We start from the raw sequence: 23,173 nt of genomic DNA, 5'->3' as shown, positions 1-23,173 counted from the left end.
TTGCCAACAAAGGTCCGTCTAATCAAGGCTATGGTTTCTCCAGTGGTCATGTATGGATGTGAGAGTTGGACTGTGAAGAAAGCTGAGCACCGAAGAATCGATGCTTTTGAACTGTGGTGTTGGAGAAGACTCTTGAGAATCCCTTGGACTGCAAGGAGATCCAGCCAGTCCATTCTGGGATTTCTTTGGAAGGAATGATGCTAAAGCTGAAACTCCAGTACTTTGGCCACCTTATGCGAAGAGTTGACTCATTGGAAAAGACTCTGATGCTGGGAGGGATTGGGGGCAGGAGGAGAAGGGGACGACAGAGGATGAGATGGCTGGATGGCATTACTGACTCAATGGACGTGAGTCTGAGTGAACTTTGGGAGTTGGTGATAGACAGGGAGGCCTGGTGTGCTGTGATTCATGGGGTCGCAAAGAGTCGGACACGACTGAGCGACTGAACTGAACTGAACCTTATAATCTCAATCTGATAATCCCACATCTCTGGGTGGCTCTGATAGCCATGAAATTAAAAGATGCTTACTCCTTGGAAGGAAAGTTATGACCAACCTAGACAGCATATTAAAAAGCAGAGACATTACTTTGTCAACAAAGGTCCATCTACTTAAGGCTATGGTTTTTCCAGTAGTCATGTATGGATGTGAGAGTTGGACTATAAAGAAAGCTGAGCACTGAAGAATTGATGCTTTTGAACTGTGTTGCTGGAGAAGACTCTTGAGAGTCCCTTGGACTGCAAGGAGATCCAACCAGTCCTTCCTAAAGGAGATCAGTCCTGAGTGTTCATTGGAAGGATTGATGTTGAAGCTGAAACTCCAATACTTTGGCCACCTTGATGCTGGGAAAGATTGAGGGCAGGAGAAAGGGATGACAGAGGATGAGATGGTTGGATGGCATCACTGACTCAATGAACATGAGTTTGGATAAACTCCAGGAGTTGGTGTTGGACAGGGAGGCCTGGTGTGCTGCTGTTCTTGGAGTCCCAAAGAGTTAGACATGACTGAGCAACAGAACTGAAGTGAACTGAATTTATAATCTCAGTCTGATAATCCCACATCTCTGGGTGGCTCTGAGTCCGGCTCTGTTGATTATTTCACTCACCTGTGGCTTTTTCCCCCTGTTTTTGTGTGTGTTTGTGTGTGTGTCTTGTAATTCTTAATCAATGCTTGGACTTACTTGTAGAGAAACAATAGCTATTGAAGCAACTATTATTTACACTTTGAAATGGGCAGCCTTCTTTTATCAATATGCTATGTGGGTAATTGAATTAATATCATGAGCAGATAAAAGGAATTTCGGTTTTGTTGCTGCTTTTCCCTATGTGAACCGTAGGTTTCAAATCCTCCCAGTGGTGAGGTGCAGTCACCTTGTATCTAGAGTTGGGTCTGGGGTGCTGAAGAGCTTTCTCAGTATTCTTAATCCCTTCTCAACTTTTAGTAATCAGTAATGCCTGCACCACAGAGGTGGGGGGCACTCCACACTTTTAACCTGACCCTATTGATAGACTACGTTTCTTGTTACTCAGTGCTAAGTTTTTGCTGGGGGTAGGCATTCTCTGTCTTCTTGGTCTGCTCTCAGCCTTAGACTCTGGGCCCCTGGTACTGTGCTGTACTTAGTCGCTCAGTCATGTCCGACTCTGCGACCCCATGGACTGCAGCCCACCAGGCTCCTCTGTCCATGGGGCTTCTCCAGGCAAGAATACTGGAGTGGGTTGCCATGGCTTCCTCCAGGGGAGGTTCCCAACCCAGGGATCAAACCCAGGTCTCCCGCACTGCAGGTGGATTCTTTACCATCTGAGCACCTGGCAATATTTCTCAATATTCTTGCCCCTTCTTCCCATGGAACTAAACTCTAAGTTGTATCTGTGTTGAGTCCTGAGTGGAAGAATAGGAGACTTCTGCTTTGTGTTGGTGAAGTATCCTGGCACAGTAGAATTTTCTGCCCCTATTCCAGGGCCCTACGCCTCCCTGAGAAGCAGCTGGTCTTTGCCTGAGTCCCGGATGTAGGACCATTTCCCCCAGCAGCTGAAGGCTTTGGCTTTGCATAAGCAAAGAGTCTGGGGAAAATGCGGAAGGTTTCCATGTCTTGCTCACTGGTACGCAGCCACCACGCGCAGCCTCTACCAAATGAAGTGTGTCTTTCTGAAGACCTGCCCAGTTTTCATGAACACCCAGTGGAGATCCATAAAAGAGAGCTTGCACGGGAGTGCAAGGTCCAATGACAAGCAGTCTGCCCTGCTTATTTTTTCCCCCCAAGTTTTGAATTAACTATTTACCCAAAAGTTAGGTCATTAAAGTCTTAGAATGTTCTGGATCTATTGTTTTCTTTGCATGTCCATCTGCCTCCCAATATGTAAAAAGAGGGCGGTGTTCACTCCCAGAGAGGATATTCTGTTTGTGTAATAAGTTATTTCACACGTTTCTCTGTTCCAGTCATTATTTACTGATTTCTTCTCTTTCAATTTCAGTACCACCCGAACAAACTCCTGTGCCCCAGGACTGCTACCATGGTAACGGGCAGAGTTATCGAGGCACGTCGTCCACTACTATCACAGGAAGGAAATGCCAGTCGTGGTCATCGATGACACCACACAGGCATCTGAAGACCCCAGAAAACTACCCAAATGCGTATGTCTTTGATTTTCAACCGGTAGAGGAGAACCGCCAGCTTCAGTTTCCACTTAAAGGGTTATGCTCGAAACTGAGAAGGAAATGGCAACCCACTCCAGTATTCTTGCCTGGAGAATCCCGTGGACAGGGGAGCCTGGTGGGCTGCTATCTATGGGGTTGCAGAGTCGGACATGACTGAAGCGACTTAGCATGCATGCATGCATTGGAGAAGGAAATGGCAACCCACTCCAGTACTCTTGCCTGGAGAATCCCCAGGACAGAGGAGCCTGGTGGGCTGCTGTCTATGGGGCTGCACAGAGTCGGATATGACTGACGCAACTTAGCAGCAGCAGCAGCTAGAAACTAATGTCTTAGGACCAAATTTCCTTTGGCTCCAGAGAATGAGACAAAATGTCTCAGGCAACTTGCTTTTGTGCAAAATTTCTGAAAGAAGAGAAGCCGGAGGCTGGCTCTCTTTCCTGAGTAGTGTTTCAGAAGCAGGGTGGGATAGACAGAGGGGCTGAGGTCCTACTAGTAGAAAGCTCAAAAGCACAGACGATCGAAGGCTTAGAAATAGGATCGTCCCATAGCTCTTGCTTACAGATCAGTGTCGTCTTTCAGCCGTGGAATTTGATCATTTCGTCTTCCAACTCCTGAAGTGGTTTGTGTTTGCCATTGGGTAATAAATGTAAATATTTATCACCACTGGGTGATCTGTGTATCACCCGACCTGTGTGGACATATTGGGTCCTGAGCACTAGTGGTCTCAAGGAATGTGAATGACCAGAGCATTAAGAGCAAAAGCAGGAAGGCAGATTAGAGTCAGAAAGTACAGATACTGATCCGCAAAATGGACATCAGTGGACAGGTCAGTGGGCAAAATAGTGGACAAGACTCGGACTGATCAGACCAGTTTTTCTGTGACACGTGGCTGTAAAAATATGGAAAAATTTCACATGATGGACAATAGGCAGCATAGGACTGTGACTTTTCGGAAAGGAAAGTAAATTAGATTGAACTTACAATGACCCTGGTTTTCTTCCTGGAGATACTTAGGGAAGAAAGTATCTCTTTGGACTGCAGTGCAAGGAAATGGAGCCAGGGCAGACCACAGCAGTCTTGCTAATCTAAGGAGACAGACACCAGAGTTGGGGCTTAGTGAGGCAGCTTGGATTGAGTAGGCAGGGTAATCTTGAGAAAGGATCTGTGCAGAGAAGGCACTTTGGAAATACGTATGGAGTTCTCCTGAAGTCTTTGGCTGAATGCAAAGCTACGCACGTTGCAGGGAGAGATTCTGCAGTGAACAAAGACCAGGGAACCGTGAGATAAATGAAGATTCTAGAACTCCCAGGGCACTAGAAGACTCTGCGTTTGCAGAGTTGAGATTCTTATGAGTCAGAAAGGAGAAACCTCAGGGGACACCTTGACCATTCAGTAAGGAATCCAGAAAAGTCTCGTTTATCAGTTGTTGTTGCTGAGTCATGTCCAACTCTTTGCGATCCCAAGGACTGTAGCCCACCAGGCTCCTCTGTCCATGTATCGGTAGGGTTAGTGTATTCCTTGGATAAAGTCTATTCTAAAAACATCTGAGCAAAGATCAAAAGTAATCCTAAAAGGATCAAAATGATCTCCAGGTAAATTAACTGCCTGCCAGAGGAAAACGCAAGGGTCTTGAGAGGACAATACCAAATGATTCCAGTAAGAAGACAAGTTAATAAAAATGGACAAAAGACTTCAACCATTTAAAAGATGTTCCACAAAGATACACAAATGGTCAATAAGAACCTGAAAAAATGTTCAACATTTTAGCCATCACAGAAGCAAGAATTATAATCACAGAGCTGCTGCTGCTCAGTCGCTCAGTCATGTCCGACTCTTTGTGACCCCGTGGACTATAGCCAGCAGGCTCCTCTGTCCATGGGATTTTCCCAGCAAGAATGCTGCAGTGGGTTGCCATGCCCTCTTCCAGGGGATCTTCCCGAACCAGGGATGGAACCTGTGTCTCCTGCATGGCAGGCACCTTCTTATACCACTGAGCCACCAGGGAAGCCCCTATAACCGCAGTGAGATACTACCAAATACCCAATGGCAATGACTGTTACTAAAAAGACAAACAGTAAGAAGTAGTTCTGAGGATGGAGCAGGGACAGCTGTCATACCTGATGTGTTTCCGTGTGTGTGTGCCGAGTCACGTCCCACTCTTTGGGACCCCATGGACTGTAGCCTGTCCAGTTCCTCCGTTCATGGAATTTCCCAGGCAAGAATGCTGGAGTGGGTTGCCTTTCCTTCTTCAGGGGATCTTCCCAACCCAGGGATCAAATCCACGTTTCTTACATCTACAAAAAGATCTACCAGAAAGTTCTTATCAGCTTTATTCCTAAAATAACCCCAAACTGGAAGCCACTTCAGTGGTCACCAATAAGAACATGAATAACCGGTAAGATACTCATACCATGGAATACTATTCAGAAATAAAAAGGAACAAGCTACCGATACCCTCAAATTGCATGGGTAAAAGCTCAAAAATACTGAAAGAAGGGTATATCCTTGCATGAGTTCATTCATATGAAGTTCTGGAGTAGAACTCAATAGTATTTGCCTCCAGGGGAAGGGCAGCCAAGACTGAGCAGTGACCCAAGGGAGGTTTCTGGGGGTGATGGACGAATTCTCTGTCACAGCAGGAGTGTGGGTTATGTAGGTGTGTGTGTTCATCAAAACTTGTCCATCAAAGTACCTTTACAGAAAAAAGAGAGCAGGAGCCTGTTTCCTGTGATAAGCCTTTCTAACATATCCAGTTGCTTGGAAACCTGCTGATGGGCTTCCTCAAATTGTGGACCCGGGTCTGAGATGGTCACTTGTCTATAGTCCCCACAGATACACTGTTGGATTCCCATAGAACATTGGATGTTCCAAGTGATCTCATGAGTCACAGAGTGCGGGTCTGAGTTCCAAAGGGGAGTCTAAGGCTGAGACTTCTGAGAAGCTGGGGCAGAGTCCTTGGGAGGCCCCAGGGGTCCAAGCTGCCCAGTGAGCCCCAGGTCCCTCCTCTGTTATGTCCTTAGCCAGTTGCTTCTGACTCAGCTCCCGCAGAAGCCCTGGTCTACCCAGACATCCCCCTTCCTCCCTTTGGCCCCACTCTCCTTTAGTCACATCCCTCTTCCCTCCATCCCTGAGCGGCTGCAGGTAGACGAGCCTGGGGCTTCTTCCTGCGTGCCCCAGAATGCATCCAGCTAGAAACCTCATCCAGCTAGTTTTCCAGGAGGCTGCCACAAGCCTTCCGAACCCCCAACCCACTTGATCTGCCTATGCTATTTACAGTAATATTACTGCCGTGAGTTTTTGTTTCATTGTAAAATACAGTAGGGCTTTCCAGGTGGCTCTAGTGGGAAGGAATCTGCCTGCCATTGCAAGAGACTGGAGTTTGATCCTTGGGTCAGGAAGATCCCTGGAGTAGGAAATGGCACCCCACTCCAGTATTTTTGCCTAGAAAATTCCATGGACAGAGGAGCCTGGTGGGCTACAGTCCACAGGGCTCCAAAAAGTGGGACTACAACTGAACACACACACACACACACACAATACACTATGAGTAAACAGACTAAGAGGGTTGACCTGGGAATATCATCGTCTTGTATGTCTTTTCTGCCTTGGATAAATATGTTTTAGTTCCAACTTCCATAGCCCTACTCACACAGAAGAGAAAGCCAGAGGTATAGATATATTTGTTTGTACACAAAAAATGTAAAATATGTGCTTCAAAATCTATATTGGTTATCCCTGGGGAATTTATTTAACACTTCCAGGGAAAGGAAAACATTCTGATACTTTCTCTTATACATGTATATATATATATGATCTGTTTTTATGTGCAGCATGTATTACTTTTGATTATTTTTAAATAAAAATTATAACCTACTTTAAAAAACTCACCCAGTTCTTTAGAAATTGAGGACCATCTGTGCCTGTGGCATTATAATAATAATTGGCACCTTTGGTAACTTGGGCTTCCCTTGTGGCTCAGCTGGTAAAGAACCTGCCTGCAATGCAGGAGACCTGGGTTTGATCCTTGGGTTGGAAAGATCCCTTGGAGAAGGGAAAGGCTACCCACTCCAGTATTCTGGCCTGGAGAATTCCATGGACTGTGTAGTCCGTGGGGTCACAAACAGTTGGACACGACTGAGCGACTTTCACTTTGGTACCTTAATGGAAATATTCCAGCCACTTCGTTGTAACAAAATTCAGAGGGTGCTGGGGTGCCCCTGAAGATTCACTCACCTCTCATGACCTCTATTGCTGTGGAATTTACAGTGGCTTGACAATGAACTACTGCAGAAATCCAGATGCCGATAAGAGCCCCTGGTGTTATACCACCGATCCGAGAGTCAGATGGGAGTTCTGCAACCTGAAGAAATGTTCAGAAACTCCAGAGCAGGTGCCTGCGGCTCCCCAAGCCCCAGGCGTAGAGAATCCTCCTGAAGCAGGTAAGAAGTCTGTGGCCAGACATCTGTGTACTCGGGTAGAGAGATGATAAGAGGTGGAGAGTCTTCCCGAGGCAGAGGCTTCATTGCTGCGGGGGGACTGGAGTGCTGGCTGAGTTTGTGATGGGGAAGGCTGCTTCAGGGTATCGTTTGGGGAAGCCAGAGCTGCTCTTGCTGGCCTGATGGGGGTGGGTGTGTCTTTAGGAGTTGAAAACTAATGGAATGAACTTGTGGACCCAGCGGGGGAAGGAGAGGGTAGGACGAATTGAGCAAGTAGCATTGACATATATACACTATTATGTGTGAAATAGATAACTAGTGGGAAGATGCTTACAATATAATATATGCATATAACACAGGGAGCCCACCCTGGTGTTCTGTGATGACCTCGAGAGATGGGACGGGAGGGGGGTTGTTGTTTGTTCTTTCAGTTGCTCAGTCATGTCCAACTCTTCATGACCCCATGGACTGTAGCAGCCCAGGCTCCTATGTCCATGGGATTCTCCAGGCAAGAATACTGGAGTGGGTTGCCATTTCCTTCTCCAAGGGAGGGGGGAGGAAGGCTTAAAAGGGAGGAGATATATATATATATAAAATCATGATTGATTCACATTGTTACATGGCAGAAATCAACACAACATTGAAAAGTAATTATCCTTCAATTAAAAAAAAAAAAAAGAAAAGTAATTGGCTGTGAGGGATGGATACAGTTTTGAGCCTGGATGGATTGAGAGGTTGATGATAGTGGCCGAGGTGGGACATTCTAGAAAAGCGAATCTCTGCCTTTTGCATGGAGGGGTAGAAAGGACTGATTTGGTTTTGGATGTACAGAGTTAGGAGGGCTAGGAAGACTGTCAATGATCATCTCCAACAAAGGCTTGGAGAGAAGTGGACATGCAGCTCCAAGCGTCTGCAGCCCTGAGGATAAACATGTCATCCAAGGTGGGAGGCAAAGGATAACCAGGCTCTTCTCCACCTCCCCGGCCCTTTGCCCACGTGTCACCCCGTGTGCTGAGCCTCTGGTCCTGTGGCTGTCAGGTGGCAGGAGTGCTCGGTCCTCCGACAGGGTAAGGTCACAGAGGGGACCGACTCTTCCCTTGCCCTGGCATGAAAGCTCAGTGGTCTCTGGCTTGTCTGACCACTTTTGGGTAATCCAAGATCAGACAGAAACAATTAAAGTGAGGACTTGGTTTCAAGTTGAGACCCCCTCTCCTTCCGGAGGGGGACTTGGCTCCTCTGAGATGCTGGAGAACCTTACTAGCTGCTCCCTACTGTCCCCCTGTACACCTGCTGTACATATAGGACCAGCTCATCTCTGCCCCACTTTCCTGGTGAGACTTTGGGTGCCATGGCCCAGCTGGGGATCCCTCCTGATGAGACTCAGGTGGGATGGACCTGAGTCATCCCACATCACATGGACTCAGGTGGCCCTCCCACGTGATACCCCACATGTGGTTGTGGGTAACTCACACAGTCTGTTCCTGGCACACACTGGAGGTGGCCAAGCACTGCCCTGCTCCTTGGGCATGGGGCTAGCTGGCCCAGCTTTTGCTGTCTGGATTTTCCAAGTGCTCATCAGAGCACTGTGTGCTGGGACCCCATATGTAACACTTAACAAGGGCTCAAGCCTCATCCCCAAGGCACGAGGTGAGGGAGGAATTTGGGGAAGGGACCTCTAGCCACCTCTTTCTTACCTCTTTCATCCCAGAAGGTGGCAGAGCTCTGGCCAAAATAATATACTTTTATGAAATCCTTTTCCATCTGCTCTCTTCATTGAGAGTGAGTTATTCAAGGATCATCTCACATTTCGTAGAGGCATCTGTTACCTCTCAGTTTGTTATAAAACTGAGTATCTAAGTGTCCCGGCCAAAGTTCCCGTTCCAACACCCGGACTTGTGAGTCCTTCTGAGACAAGAGCATCTCTGGCGACTTGTTAAAAAAGTCGTCAGGGCGCACTGAAACCTCCAGGGCTCCTGTGTTCCAAAGGACGTGACTACAGCCTGTCCTGAGAGACGCCGAGCGCTGCCACATTTGATCCTTGTCGCCGGGTCAGTGTGGGACAGGTGACACCGTTCCCTCTTCCCTCCAGACTGCATGATCGGGATGGGCAAAAGCTACCGCGGCAAGAAGGCCACCACGGTGGCCGGTGTCCCCTGCCAGGAGTGGGCGGCCCAGGAGCCCCACCACCACAGCATCTTCACTCCAGAGACAAACCCACAGTCAGGGCTGGAGAGAAACGTAAGCCACTTTGACTTGGACTTTGTGTTGCCTTTTTTTGACTAGCCTTCGCAAACCGAATTGAACCTCTGCTCCAGAGAGGCTGCCTGACTGAGCGTTGGTGTGGGGTGGGGAGGGGACACCAGAGGGTTCAGGGGACCGAACCTGTGCTCCAACAGCCTCAGCCTGGGGGGTACAGTTAGCACGGCCGGCCAATCCGCTAGCTTCTTATCTCTCTCATTTGCGACACTTCCTGCCTGCTTTCGTGTTTCCGGTGTTTGTCCTCTAGGTCCCCGTGATCAAAGATGACCTTCATGACACTGTAGTTGGATGTTCCTAGAAAAAAAAATTGGATGGGCCATCAGGACTCTGCTAGGATTTCCCCTACACTCACACAGTCCCTGAAGGGTTTCCTTTGTGGGGCGGTCTTGCCATGGCTGACCCACGGAGGGTGCCCGGGCTAGGGGAATAAACAGTTTGGAAGCAACAGTGAACAAGTCATCGGGCAGAAGACTGACCTGAATGACGGCCTGTCCCACGACCATAGTCCTCTCTTGCTGGGTGGCAGACACAGGCTGCAGGGCAGGCCCCTTTATATAATCTTCACCCCAAGAGCCCTCAGGGTCTACACCCCTTCTCCAAGCTCCTTTTGAATAAGGAGACGTGACCGATGGCCTTCTATGAGTCAGAGGCTTCGTAAGCACCCTGAAAAGTGACTCTGCCCACTTCTCTGCCAAAGAAACACGACCTTTCATGTTCTAAGGACAGAAGTGTAATCGATGTCTGTGCCTCCTGTCACCTTCTCTGCCGTGCCCTGCCCCAGCATGCGCCCTCTCCCAGACACGTTCCTCTTTTTCCAGTACTGCCGTAATCCTGACGGTGATGTCAACGGGCCCTGGTGCTACACCATGAACCCAAGGAAGCTTTTTGACTACTGTGACGTCCCTCAGTGTGGTAAGCTGCTGTCTCCTTTGGAAGGAAATGGCTTTTATATAAATGTGGTGTCACCTGGTGTCTGATCTGCAAGACACAAGTGTGGGTCGAGCACTTCTGGGCAGGAGAGGGTCCCCTCTCCCCCAGAGCCCTCTTTTCATCCTGGGTCTCTTGAATCAGTCCTACTCGTGGCCCCCATTTTTAGGCACTCCCTTCCTCCAATACTTTAAATAAAATACATACAAAATCCTCCCCAAGAGCAAGTTCAGAGGTGATCTCTTTAGCCTCCAGAGGGTTCCACTGACCTCTCCAATGTCTGGGGCAGGATGCCTGAAAAACAAATTCAGAGTCACCCAGACGGGAAGCTCTCCTTCAGCAGCTGAGAAGTAAGAAAGAAAACAGAGACAGCAGGAAATAAACATATAGCATCTATTGTAAACCATATACTGTCATCCTAAGAATTTAATGAACATGGCTCCTTACTAAGGCCTGACATTCCTTATCCTAAGATGACTATTAGCCATGCATTCGCCAGACAACGTAGAGAAAGCTTGCTTGAATTCTTTCCTTGTTTCTCAGACTTTTCTGGGGAGTGAGAAGCTTGGATCACAGAAAGGGGAGTTGACCTTTGTTCTGAAAAGTCTGGGCTAACAAGTCCAGGGATAGGTTTGGAGAACACCGCAAAGGGCTTTGATTCGGACCCTGTTTTACTCTCCGCTGACCTTCCGTCTTTGCAGAGGGATTCTGTCCTGATTCTTGATAATCAGCCTGGACTTCTTTGCACAGTTTGATGGCTTGTGTTTGTGCCTGCCACATGGCGGGACAGGCTGGAGGGGATAAGGTGCGGCTGCAAGGTCACTGAAGTCCACATCCAGAGGTGGTTTGGGAGGCAGCTTGGGCAAGGGGTTGAGAGCACGGAGCCACCGTCAGGCTTTGCTTCGGGGCCGCTCATGCCTAGAGCAGGGCGAGGAGGGCGAAGCCGGGATGAAGGAAAGATTCTCCTTGGCCACTGTCACCGTGCTGCCTGGGCTGAGGGGAGCATGTAGCCGACTGCTTCTCCACTGTGTGTTTTCTCAGTTCTCCAGACGCTGCCTCGGTGGACCCCCTACCTCATGGCCCCCAGTGGGGTTTGTGCCTCCCTTTCTGCTCCTCCCTCCTACCCTTCAGCTTTCTGGAACCCCCACTGCCTCTTGGGGTGCGGGCTCGCTGACTTGGACAGGGTGCCTATCTGGCACAGTTGCCTTTAAGTTGTTGTCTTTCATGCCATTCCTGCCCTGGCTCTATAGCTGTGCCAGGGAGTCATGGACTTCTGATGCCCACAGAAAGGGACCTACAGTAATATCCCAGGGGCAGCCCTCGGCCACCAGCAGACGCTACAGGCTTCTTGAGTGTCAGGAGGCTTGGGGATCCTTCTGCAGGAAATGGGTGTCAGCAAACAGACCACGTGCTCTGATCACATGGCCACATCATGATGCAGTTGGGGACCGCACACTGAGACAGTCCTTTCTCCATCCTTTCCTCTTTTATCCATCTCTAAGAACCTGGTTCTTTTCCATCCTTGACTTGGGTGAGGGTACCAGAATTGTTCAGTTCAGTTCAGTCACTCAGTCGTGTCTGACTCCTTGCGACCCCATGGACTGCAGCATACCAGGCTTCCCTGTCCATCACCTACTCCCGGAGCTTACTCAAACATGCCAGTTGAGTCAGTGATGCCATCCAACCATCTCATCCTCTGTCATCCCCATCTCATCCTGCCTTCTATCTTTCCCAGCATGAGTGTCTTTTCTAATGAGTCAGTTTTTCACATCAGGTGACTGAAGTACTGGAGCTTCAGCTTCAGCATCAGTCCTTCCAATGAATATTCAGGGTTGATTTCCTTTAGGATTGACTGGTTTGATCTCCTTGCAGTCTGCTTTGATCTCAAGAGTCTCCTCCAACACTGTAGTTCAAAAGCATCAATTGTAAAAGAGGCCATTTCTTTCTTTCTTTTTTATATTTATTTGTTTGTCTGTACCAGGTCTTAGTGGCAGGCATGTAGGACCTAGTTCCCTGACCAGGGATCGAATCTGGGCTCCTGCATTGGGAGTGTGAAGTCTTAGACACTGGACCACCCGGGAAATTCCGGGAGGCCATTTCTAGAAGTCTGCACATGGAGGTTTATCTTACACCCTCCCGGAGCATCTTTGGGGCCTCTGTTGAACCCTCCAATGTAACATCTTCCTACACACCCACCCATCAGAATGTAAAGATTACAAACCTCAGCTATTAATATTTCCTTTTTCCTGGTGCTTAGAGCAATGCCTGGCACTACATATATATATATTTGAACACATTTGCTCAATCAGTAAATAAATGAATGAAATCTCAAATGACAGCTCCTCCAGTATGACAGGTCAGTGCTTAAAAGGGTGGCTGTCCCAGGTTAAGGGGACTTTTTGTGTGTACTTGTATTTTTTTTTTTTGCTAATTTTATTCGATTTTTCAGAATGTGAAGTCTCTTTGAGCTATGACTTTTTAAAAAGGTTATTTTCATTTTTTTTCCTCTTTTTAAAAAAGGATTTTTATTGCTCATTCCCTGGGAAATTTCCGAACTTTTAAAATTTCCAAACTTTACATTGTAACTCACATGGAAAACATCTTTAAAAAAGTACCATTGATTTAACTTTTTAGGCTACACATAAACTTCTTTAAGCAACTCACTTGAAAAATTTGTGTAAATATTCTGTTATTAAAACAAATGGCACCATGCAAACTGCACAGAATAACATAGTAAAACAATTTGAAATCAGAACTACATTCTATTCAGCCCAGTATTCTGCTTCTCAATTTTACCAAGGGCTTGTGTGGGTTTTCTCTTTAATATCAACCTCAAAAATTGAAAGATGCCCATTTAAAATATAGTTTTATTTATTTATATTCATTTATTTTAAATTGCAAATTTTTGTTCGTTGGGTTAACAACTCATTTCAATTCTACCAACACAAACAGTACAAATAATAAGTATTGTAATTAAAAATAAGTAGAACTTAAGTTTTATTTTGAATAGTGAGACCAGGGTTACCATAATATCTGTGGTTGTTCTTTCCTTAGTCCATTTCTGTAAGTCTACTCTGTGTAAGGCACAGTAGGAGAAATTAAGGTCAGTATTAGAAAGTAGGATTTGATTATATTGCATCCTTCTTCAAAAAAAAAAAAACAACAAACTTCTCTATATAGATTCTCAGAATAGGCCAAGAAAATTGGAAAGCTATTAGGAAAATTCAGGTTTCAGCTTCACTAGAGGATAAAAATCTCTTGGTTGATTAAGACTAAAACTTTTCTCCTTATAATATTTATTATTAACTATGACTTATGCTTCTATTTTTGAAGATCCTAAAGGGCTCCAGACAATGGAGAAGCATTTATGAATACCTATGTACCCCCTGAACTGTTTTAGACGTTAGTGAGTGATACCAACCAGAGATGGAGCACTCACCCCAATCTCCAGGAACCCTGCAGGCCAGGTGGAGACAGAAAGCCGGTGGGAGATGAATAGAGAGGCAAGTGAATGGAAGTCATCCCTGAGGCGCTGGGTTAGTCTTGGGAGGCTTCCTGGAAGAGCTGTCCTGAAACTGGCCGAGAGAAAGCATTAGTTTAGGATAGTTATCCTTGCTAAACATATGCACACACCCCACACATACATGCACACACAGAGATTCATAATTAAAAAATACTCTTATTGCCTTCCAATGGGGATGACAATTATGGTTTTCAGCAAACTTTACATGGCTCAGATGATGGTGGTGGTTATGATGGGAGTAACGATACAGTCTCTAGATAGATCACCTCAAGTCAGAATAACAACTTGTGTCAGTGAAGCTCTTCTCCACAAAACTCTCATTCTAATGCCTAACTCTTCCCAATTAATCACTTCCTTAAGAAAACAGTAGAATAGAAAAGCACTTATATTTTCTAGAAAGGAGACGGTTCTGTGTTGTCCACTACCATTTCTTGCAACTTAGAAAAAAATATTCCAAGAGACGTTTATGAGTCTACTATTTAGTTTGAGTTTGGGGATGTGAAAATTCAGTGCGTCGACGAGTCACAACTTCATCATGAGTTGCTCTCTTTCACGTCTTCAAATGCAAATCTTCCCACGTTGTGCCACAGAGTCCTCATTCGACTGTGGAAAGCCCAAAGTGGAGCCGAAGAAATGTTCTGGAAGGATTGTAGGTGGGTGTGTGTCCAAGCCACACTCTTGGCCCTGGCAAGTCAGCCTTCGAAGAAGGTAACACCATTTCCAGAAATGATTTATTCCATCCTTCTGGGTACGCTCTGCAAAACCTTGGGGTTGACATATATACATATGTACATATATACATATACATGTACATATACACTACTGTGTATAAAACAGATAATTAATGTGAACTACTGTACAGCTCAGGGAACCCTACTCCATGCTCTGCGGTGACCTCAAGGACAAGGAAATCCAAACAGGAGGGCCTATCTGTATATGTATTGATAGATCTGTATATGTATGTACATACGTATATGTATAATTGATTCACTTTGCTGCATAGCAGAAACTAACACAACACTGCAAAGAAACTATACTCCAATGAAAATTAAACAAACAGAAAACCTTTCTGCATTCAACTAAATCCACATACCCCCAGTATCAGAACCTGCCTCTAAGTTCAACAAAGGAGTAAGGAAAACTATAAAAAAATTTTTTTTCTGTGTTTGTAAATTGAAGTATAGTTGCTGTACAATATTATATAGGTTTCAGTTTTGCAATAGGGTGATTCACCATTTTTAAAGGTTATACTCCATTTATCGTTATAAAATATAATGTAATAAAATATTGGCTATGGCCCCTATGTTGTACAATATGTCCTTGTGGCTTATTTTATAACTAATAGTTTCTACCTCTTAATCCCCTACCCCTGTATGGCCCCTCCCCTCTCCCTTATCCCCTCTCCCCACTGGTAACCAAAAGTTCCTTCTCTGTATCTGTGATTCTGCTTCTTTTTTTAAATGTTCTTTTCTATGTTATTTAATTTGAAAATAATTTGAAATTAGAATCTTTTTTTTTTTTTTTGATCTGGGTAGCTGTCATCAGAATTGTTAAATGTAGCAATTTATACTAAGCTCCAATCCTGCTGGAAAAGTATGAAAGATGCTTTGAGGGTTTATATAGATACCCACTGTGGCTTTGTAAAATGAAGAGAAAGGGATATTTTTAGAAATGAGACACCTCGTGGGGGAGGGTAAAGATAAAATTATCTATAATATTAAAACACAGATGCAGAGTCTTTTCCCCTTCCTTCAACAGTTTTGTGAACTACTGAATTTAACCAAAAGATGCTCACCCATATAAAAAACACCCCTTCTTCAGTGGAGGGTAGCCATAACTGAAGCGTGATCATCCCCGTCCTCCAGGACCCAGACGGTTCTGGTGATCTTTGACTGGTGTTCGCCTTTGATCAGTCCCTTTTCCTGGGTGTCCCATTCAAAGCCCACACAGAAAACAGGCTGATCCGCCTGTTGATGCTTCCTCGGCACAAGGCTGCACCAGTGCGCATGCGCCCAATCGCGGCGCTCTGTGGTCCTTCTTCCGTTCGCTGGTGAGATGCTGTTCTGGTCCGTATCTTTCTGTGGCTGCCTTGGCTGTTCTTTTCTTTGCCTTATCACGTAGTAACTGCTTGCGATACCTGATCCTGCGATACTGCTTTCACGTATTTTCTAGTCTCTCTTTCCCAAGCTGCGCTGGGGTCTGTTTCCTGATTGATAATTGCCTTGCTGGCTCCCATTCACTTGCATCTGTGTCTCTTCCATTATGATGGTCTTCAGAGCGGCTCATGTGAGTTTTATGAGCTATATCGCACCCCAGCAGTTCTACAACGTGAATGATTTAGGGGATGTTTCCCCCGCCCCAAAGCGAACTTTCTCAAATAGCATGAGCAGATGGCCCCGAATCACGGGCCACTCAGGATCCCATTTGGCACCCTGAAGAATGACTGGTCAGGCCTTACACAGATCTCCTCCAAAAGAAACAGAGGAGACCTCAGTGGGCTGGAGTCCAGGGCCAAAGGGCCTCCTGTTGGTGCCATGCCACTTTGCTCCCCTGTGGCCAGGCCTGGCCTGAGCCCCAGCCCCACCCCACCCCACCCCCCGAGTGGTGGGGTGACCTCCAGAGGACCCACTTACTGCAGGAAGCTCAAAACTCCTACTGTCCTTGCTGCCACCTCGTCCTTTGGGAACATTAATGACCTCGAAGCAGAGTAAGCACCACTTTCGGACTTTCTGTAGAATTAAATCATCAGATTTAACTAAAATCCTGGCACATTTTCCTTCCAGCTCGAGGCACTTCTGTGGAGGAACTCTGATATCCCCAAAGTGGGTGCTGACTGCTGCCCATTGCCTGGACAAGTATGTGTTAGGGGATCCCAGACACGAAGACTTCCTTGTCTTCAAGACTCCTTGCCTCCTTTTCTTTATCTTCTCCCTCCCCTCTCTCCTCCCTTGTCTCCTTCCCTTTCCTCCTTCCTTCCAGGGCAGTGACACTGGGGACGGGGGTGGGGGGCGGGAGGTGGATGTGAAGGGCAGAATGGCCAGGGCCGCTGGATGGGAGAGGAGGGGGTGTTTCAGGAGAGAAACGAAGAGGCAGACCTGGTCCGGCAGTTTGCAGCAGGATCGACAGCAAGACAGAGCCTTTCGCCATGAGGGGCGTTGGTCTCCCCAGGCTCCAGACCTGGTGTCTGCCCTGTGCCAACCTCAGTGTTGGTTTCATTCGTCCTCTGTTGTCTGAGAATCTTCCTTAACTGTCAGGTTCAGGAAGACCGAGAACTTGTTTCTTGCCATTCAGAGGCCTCCGATTGTAGGTAGCTGAGCGGGGAGGAGACGTGGTGTTTATGGCTCCAAAGGGCACCCAACGCAGGGCTGGCCCCTATTTTGCTGCTAATGCGGATGTCTTCTCTAGCATTTTAGCGCTGTCATTCTACAAGGTCATCCTGGGTGCACACAACGAGAAAGTCCGGGAACAGAGTGTCCAGGAAATACCAGTGTCCAGGCTGTTCCGGGAGCCCTCTCAGGCGGACATTGCCTTACTCAAGCTGAGCAGGTACTGGTTTGCCCACGACGTTCACCTTGTAAGCCCTGAGAACTTTTGCTCGTGGCTGGATTTACAAGCCGTAACAGAGTTGTGTGGGGCTGGCACCAGCTAGGACCCCAAAGGCATCAGGCTTTGGGAAGAGCATTGACCTTCAAGTGAGGAAACCTGGGCTCAGCCCTGCTCGCCTGCTACAGGCGCTGGGTGAGGATGGAGGTGGGCGGAGGGGAGAATACAGGGGAGGGTGGCAGCTAGGGGGTGTTCTTCCCACGTGGTCATGACAGAGGCATCGGGACTCAGTTTCCTCACGTGGAAAAAGAGTGTGTTGAAGCATGAGGTACAGGTTATCCCTACAATTCTCTCACTTACTAAGTTCCCCTGGGGCTTCCCTGTTGGCTCAGACGGTAAAGTGTCTGCCTGCAATGCGGGAGACCTGGGTTCAGTCCCTGGGTTGGGAAGACCCCCTGGAGAAGGAAATGGCAACCCATCTTAGTACCCTTGCCTGGAAAATCCCATGGACGGAGGAGCCTGGTGGGCTATAGTCCATGGGTTGCAGAGTCGAACACGACTGAACGCCTTCACTTTCAATAAGTTCCCCAGTCAGCTAGTATACATTCATAATCAGAGAATTATTCAGTTATTCCAGGTTGACATTCTCTTTTCAACGTAATAATATGCTCGGGGGAATCAATCGCAATTATGTATGTCAAAGCACTTTAAAAAAGAAAGGCAGCGTGCACACACACTCACAATTCACAAAAGCACATTCGTCTTCCTATCTCTGGTTTTATGTTTCCTGTTGGATGGGTGTTTTATTAAGTCTGACAAAATGATCCATTTTTTTTTTCTGTCACTTAAAAGTTAGCGGTATTTGAAAACAGGTCTCAAGAGAGTGAGCTAAATAAAGAGACAGCTATTTCGAAAACAGTCACAAGATGGACAGCCAAAATGGCGGGCTGATGGGTCCCAGGTGACAGGGGGCGGTAGTGACCATGAGGAGGACGGCCAGGCCAGTGGACCCTTGAGGCCAGCAGTCAAGGGTCTGAGGGGGGCTCTCTGGGTCCGGGCAGAAACACGTCATGCATTTCCTGGGTCAGTCCACTGAGGAGTGACTCCCTCCTGGAAAGGGAAGACAGGGCCTTCTCAGCTTAGCCAGCTTCTTCTCCTTTCTTCACGGTCCCCTGGGCTGTCAGGAAGCTCTGCTCCTCAAACAGGTGATTTAGTAAACATGAGGTTCTGGACGTGTTCTCTGATAGACTGATACGTTTGCGCTTCTGGGAACCCACCCTCAGGCCGCCCCACACCCCAGGAGTCTCAGTCATCAGTGTTCCACGAGAGCAACCCATACGTGAGTGTGGGCTGCTCCTTGTGAGAGGCGGGGGCTCTTCTGGTGACTCCAAGAGGATGGTGGTGGTTCAGTCACTCAGTCGTGTCCGACTCTTTGAAACCCTGTGAACTGTAGCCCGCCAGGCTCCTCTCTCCATGGGTTTTCCCAGGCAAGAACACTGGAGTGGGTAGCCATTTCCCCTTCCAGGGGATCTTCCCCACCCAGGGATCGAACCTGCATCTCCTGCAGTGGCAACCGAATTCTTTACCGCTGAGCCACCTGGGAAGCCCTACAAATAGATAGAATCAAGTCTAAAAAAAATCAAAGTTCTGATGTTTGATTCTCTGGAATTCTAAGGCATGCAAAAGTTTATTTTTTTTTTAAACATACTACTTTGTTTATGCAAGGTGATTACTTCTAATCCTCTTTCATTTGGTGTCTTGCATTGTATCAGATTCTTATAGCCATGGTGTTGTGACATTTATGGGTGAGGAAACTGAGGACCCCAAAAATGGGACAGCTTGCTCCTGGTGACACAAGGCACTTGCTATTTTTAAAGCCCTGTATTTCAGCTGGATGGTTCACCTACTGATTGAACCCCTATTAACTTGATGTAAAAGCGTGCATGGTATGAAGTTCCCATAGTGCCAGAAGAGACAAGAAAAGTCATTGTCATCTCTGCTCCCACCTCTGGTTTCTTGTCCACAACTGGTACCTTTTAAATAAAACGTTCTATTTGTTTAACTTGTAAGATACTATAGGCAAATGTGAGGGTGAAAAGTTGTTTTCAGCTGTCAGTGAAGCAAGGAAATACCAGCTGGGAGGGCTCTGGGGCTGAGGCAGGTGGCATCCTACTGTGGGTAACCAACCAGTGACTTCCCTGGTGGCTCAGATGGTAAAGAATCCGCCTGCAATGCAGGAGACCCGGGTTCGATCCCTGGGTCAGAAAGATCCCCTGGAGAAGGAAATGGCAACCCACGCCAGTATTCTTGCCTGGAGAATCCCAAGGACAGAGGAGCCTGGTGGGCTACAGTCCATGGGGTCGCAAAGAGTCGGACACGACTGAACAACTAACACTTTTATGTTTTCATCCAGTGAATGGTAGAAGCCTCCAGCCTAGCAGTCAAATGCAACTTTCGATGTTTTCCTTTCAGACCTGCCATCATCACGAAAGAGGTAATCCCAGCTTGTCTGCCACCCCCGAACTACATGGTTGCAGCCCGGACAGAATGTTACATCACTGGCTGGGGAGAAACCCAAGGTAAGATAAATCTCATGACTCACATGATGAACTGCTTCTGACCTGCAGCCTACATGAGAAAATGGGCGTGTGTACCAATTTCTACCAGTGAATGAGGTCCACTCCCTTCCTGACTGTCTGGGTACCTGCCCGGTCTCCATAATTGGCCATCCGTGGACATGGACGAGGGGAGGGGTAGTGCTTCCTTGAGACTCTCAGCCCATAAATCCAATGGTAATACTGTCTCCTCAGCTAAGTAGGGTTTAGACACAGCTGCAGATTAAGGGTGTTAGATTATTTATGTGAGCTTAACCACACGGAGCTCTTAAACATACTGTGCGTCAGCAACAAAATGATAGTTCAACCTGTCTCCCCAAATACCCGCACGGTCTGTGTCTGTGTGGAGAGGGTGGGAAGACTGACAGCTGGGGGCAGAAAGAAAGGTCCCAGTTCTAGGAAGGCATTTGGCCTTGGTGGACAGGGTGAGGACCAAGAGGGGATGTTCCTGCAAAATCCTGGATCAGCACTCGAACTATAATTTGGGGATCCCGGCTTCCCTTTGCAGTTTGTCCTGCATTATATTATAATACAAATTATTGTTATATCCTTCAGAATTGGGCCTAGGAACATTATAAGGATGTCTTAGATCTCTGCCTTACTTTTTGGAAGTGCTGGTGGAGGACATCAGAGCAGAAGTCAGGAGCCCTGGAACACAGTTCTGCCTCTGCCACTGGCTAGAGAGAAGGGACCAGTCACCTTACCTCTTGGTACCATTTGGCAACTAAACCTTCATCCATAAAATCCATGTTTTCAAATGATGTTCTGCATGTTCGCCTCAGTTTTCTCACCTGTATAAGGTCATTGTGCAGATAAAGATAACATATATGAAGAGCTCAGCGCTTTGCAGATGTATTTTAGCAGCTCCTGTGCTTCTTGTACAACCACAACCACCATCACCATCTCACATTATCACTGTCGTTATCGCCACCATCGCCATGGACACCACCTTCACCATCAGCATCACGGTCAACCCCCAACCCTCCCCATCATCCCCATGGTCACCGTCATCAGGAGACATCACCTAACCCATGAGCAGCTGAGCCCTCTAGGTCACCCTTAGTCTCCTAGCCTCAGCCTCTCAGACGTGACGTGCCATCTCTATTGTGGCCACAGGATGGCAGCACCTCTGCACACTACAACTTCTGGTCAATTAGAGAATTTGTCCCTCGCATCACGATGTCTGTCTTGCTCAGAAAGCAGATGTCAGAGCAGGACACTTTTAAATTAATTTTCAGCAAAAAATTTTTGATAAGGCTTCACCATCCACAAATCTACTCAATTCAAACAATACATCCGCTACTCAATGCTCCTGTGGTCAGGACCTTCCTCCCCTGCTGTAGCAGCAGTGGGACTCGGCCCTCTTTGTCAAACAGTGGTCCTCTTAGGAGCTCCTGTCAACTCCAGTGTGAGTTTTCTGAACAAGACAATTTTCCAAGTTTCTTAAAAGCCTTTGGAGAGGTAGTACCTTGTCTCTTGGCTGTTTCATGCTGGCAAAGAAAGCAAAGACTGTAAAACTCGTGAAAGCTGGGCTTGCAAAGTTAGAAAACTGGATTATTTGTGAAAATACTGAGACATACCTGGGTGTGTCCATCTGGAGAAATATCATTTCTTTTTGTGATTGTGCAAGGGTTCTATTTCCACTTGCCAAAGTAAAACAGTAGTTTTTCTTACACACAAAAAAGAAATACAGTGGGGAAGACAAGCACATGGAAGAGTCTTTACCCAATTGGAAAAGGAATGTAAATTTTACTTTTTAAACTATTTTGACGAGTACAATTCAGAGGCATTTAGTGTATTCACACTGTTGAACAACCATCACCACTATTTACAGAAATCTTCAGTTTAGTTCATTTCAGTTCAGTCGCTCAGTCGTGCCCGACTCTTTGTGACCCCATGAATCGCAGCACGCCAGGTCTCCCTGTCCATCACCAACTCCCAGAGTTTACTCAAACTCATGCCCATTGAGTCAGTGATACCGTCCAACCATCTCATCCTCTGTCGTCCCCTTCTCCTCCTGCCATCAATCTTTCCCAGCACCAGGGTCTTTTCAAATGAGTCAGTTCTTCGCATCAGGTGGCCAAAGGATTGGAGCTTCAGCTTCAGCATCAGTCCTTCCAATGGATATTCAGGACTGATTTCCTTTAGGATGGACTGGCTGGATCTCCTGGGAGTCCAAGGGACAGAAATCTGCTTCAGCCCAAAAGGACTCCCCACTCAAATATTAATTATAAAGATGAATTATAAAATACTCACTATAAAGATGATTCAAATCCTTACTATGTAATGTGTGAAAAAAAGGTGCACAATGATGTAAGGTAAAAGAAACATGAAAATCCTGGAAGAGAACATGTAAAATACATGCAGTGGTGCTAGCATTTCTCAATCTCTCATATATTAAAAATAAATTTCTCTATAGTTTGGAAAAAGAAGCAGAAGATAACCACACAAACCTCAAAAATCCCATGAAGAAGCCCAGATTAACTAGGTCGTGGGAACATGAAAGCTTATGTAATATTTATACTTTCAAGAGTCAAAAAAAAAAAAGAATTCCAGTAGTTTTGGGAACTGACTCCTTGTCTTATGCAACCTCATGGATAAACCGGAGACCTATCATTCCTGCTCTGCTGTTCTGGAAGTTCCTATGTGGACAGGGTTCGGATCCAGTAACCCTTTCTTTCATCTTTCTCAACGCAGGCACTTTTGGTGAGGGCCTCCTGAAGGAAGCGCACCTGCCTGTGATCGAGAACAAGGTGTGTAATCGCAACGAGTATCTCGACGGGAGGGTCAAGCCCACGGAGCTGTGTGCCGGCCATCTGATTGGAGGGACTGACAGCTGCCAGGTAAGAAAAGACGAGAGAGATCAGCGCTCATCTTGCGCCGGCCTCCCTCAGCCCCTTGGACGTTTCAGCCCCAAAGCAGCAAATTCGAGCAGGATTTGTGAGTCGGAGGCCACCATCTAAACCTGCCCAGAAACCTTTAACGCCTGTCTCTGATGATTGACTCAGATCATCACGGGTGATTTCTCAGCCCTCGAGTTCCAGGTGGTTGTAAGGGCACAGCCACATCACGGTCATGGCCCCCACCCCTCTGGGAGGATGCTGGCGGGCAGGACCTTTCCAGGAGGGAAGGGAGGTCGGTATAAGACAAAGGCCCCCTGCACCCTCTTTACAATTGTTCTTGGGGTTACCCTCCCTAAGAGAAACCCCCCAAAAT

General features: G+C 46.9%; 1 protein-coding gene across 2 annotated transcripts in view; it reads left to right on the top strand.

Annotated features, from left to right (window-relative positions):
* PLG (plasminogen) overlaps positions 1-23,173 on the top strand; it is a 47,618-nt gene that overhangs the window by 23,379 nt on the left and 1,066 nt on the right. Inside the window, 9 exon segments of one of the 2 annotated variants that reach the window (NM_173951.2) lie at positions 2,471-2,630; positions 6,921-7,093; positions 9,180-9,328; positions 10,168-10,261; positions 14,390-14,507; positions 16,583-16,654; positions 17,205-17,345; positions 19,815-19,921; positions 22,655-22,800. In NM_173951.2, the coding sequence (NP_776376.1) occupies positions 2,471-2,630; positions 6,921-7,093; positions 9,180-9,328; positions 10,168-10,261; positions 14,390-14,507; positions 16,583-16,654; positions 17,205-17,345; positions 19,815-19,921; positions 22,655-22,800 (1,160 nt within the window). 2 annotated transcript variants of the gene reach the window in all.

This window comes from Bos taurus, chromosome 9, assembly GCF_002263795.3.
Source record: "Bos taurus isolate L1 Dominette 01449 registration number 42190680 breed Hereford chromosome 9, ARS-UCD2.0, whole genome shotgun sequence".
NCBI lineage: Eukaryota > Metazoa > Chordata > Mammalia > Artiodactyla > Bovidae > Bos > Bos taurus.
This window is presented reverse-complemented; position numbering and strand designations above follow the sequence as displayed.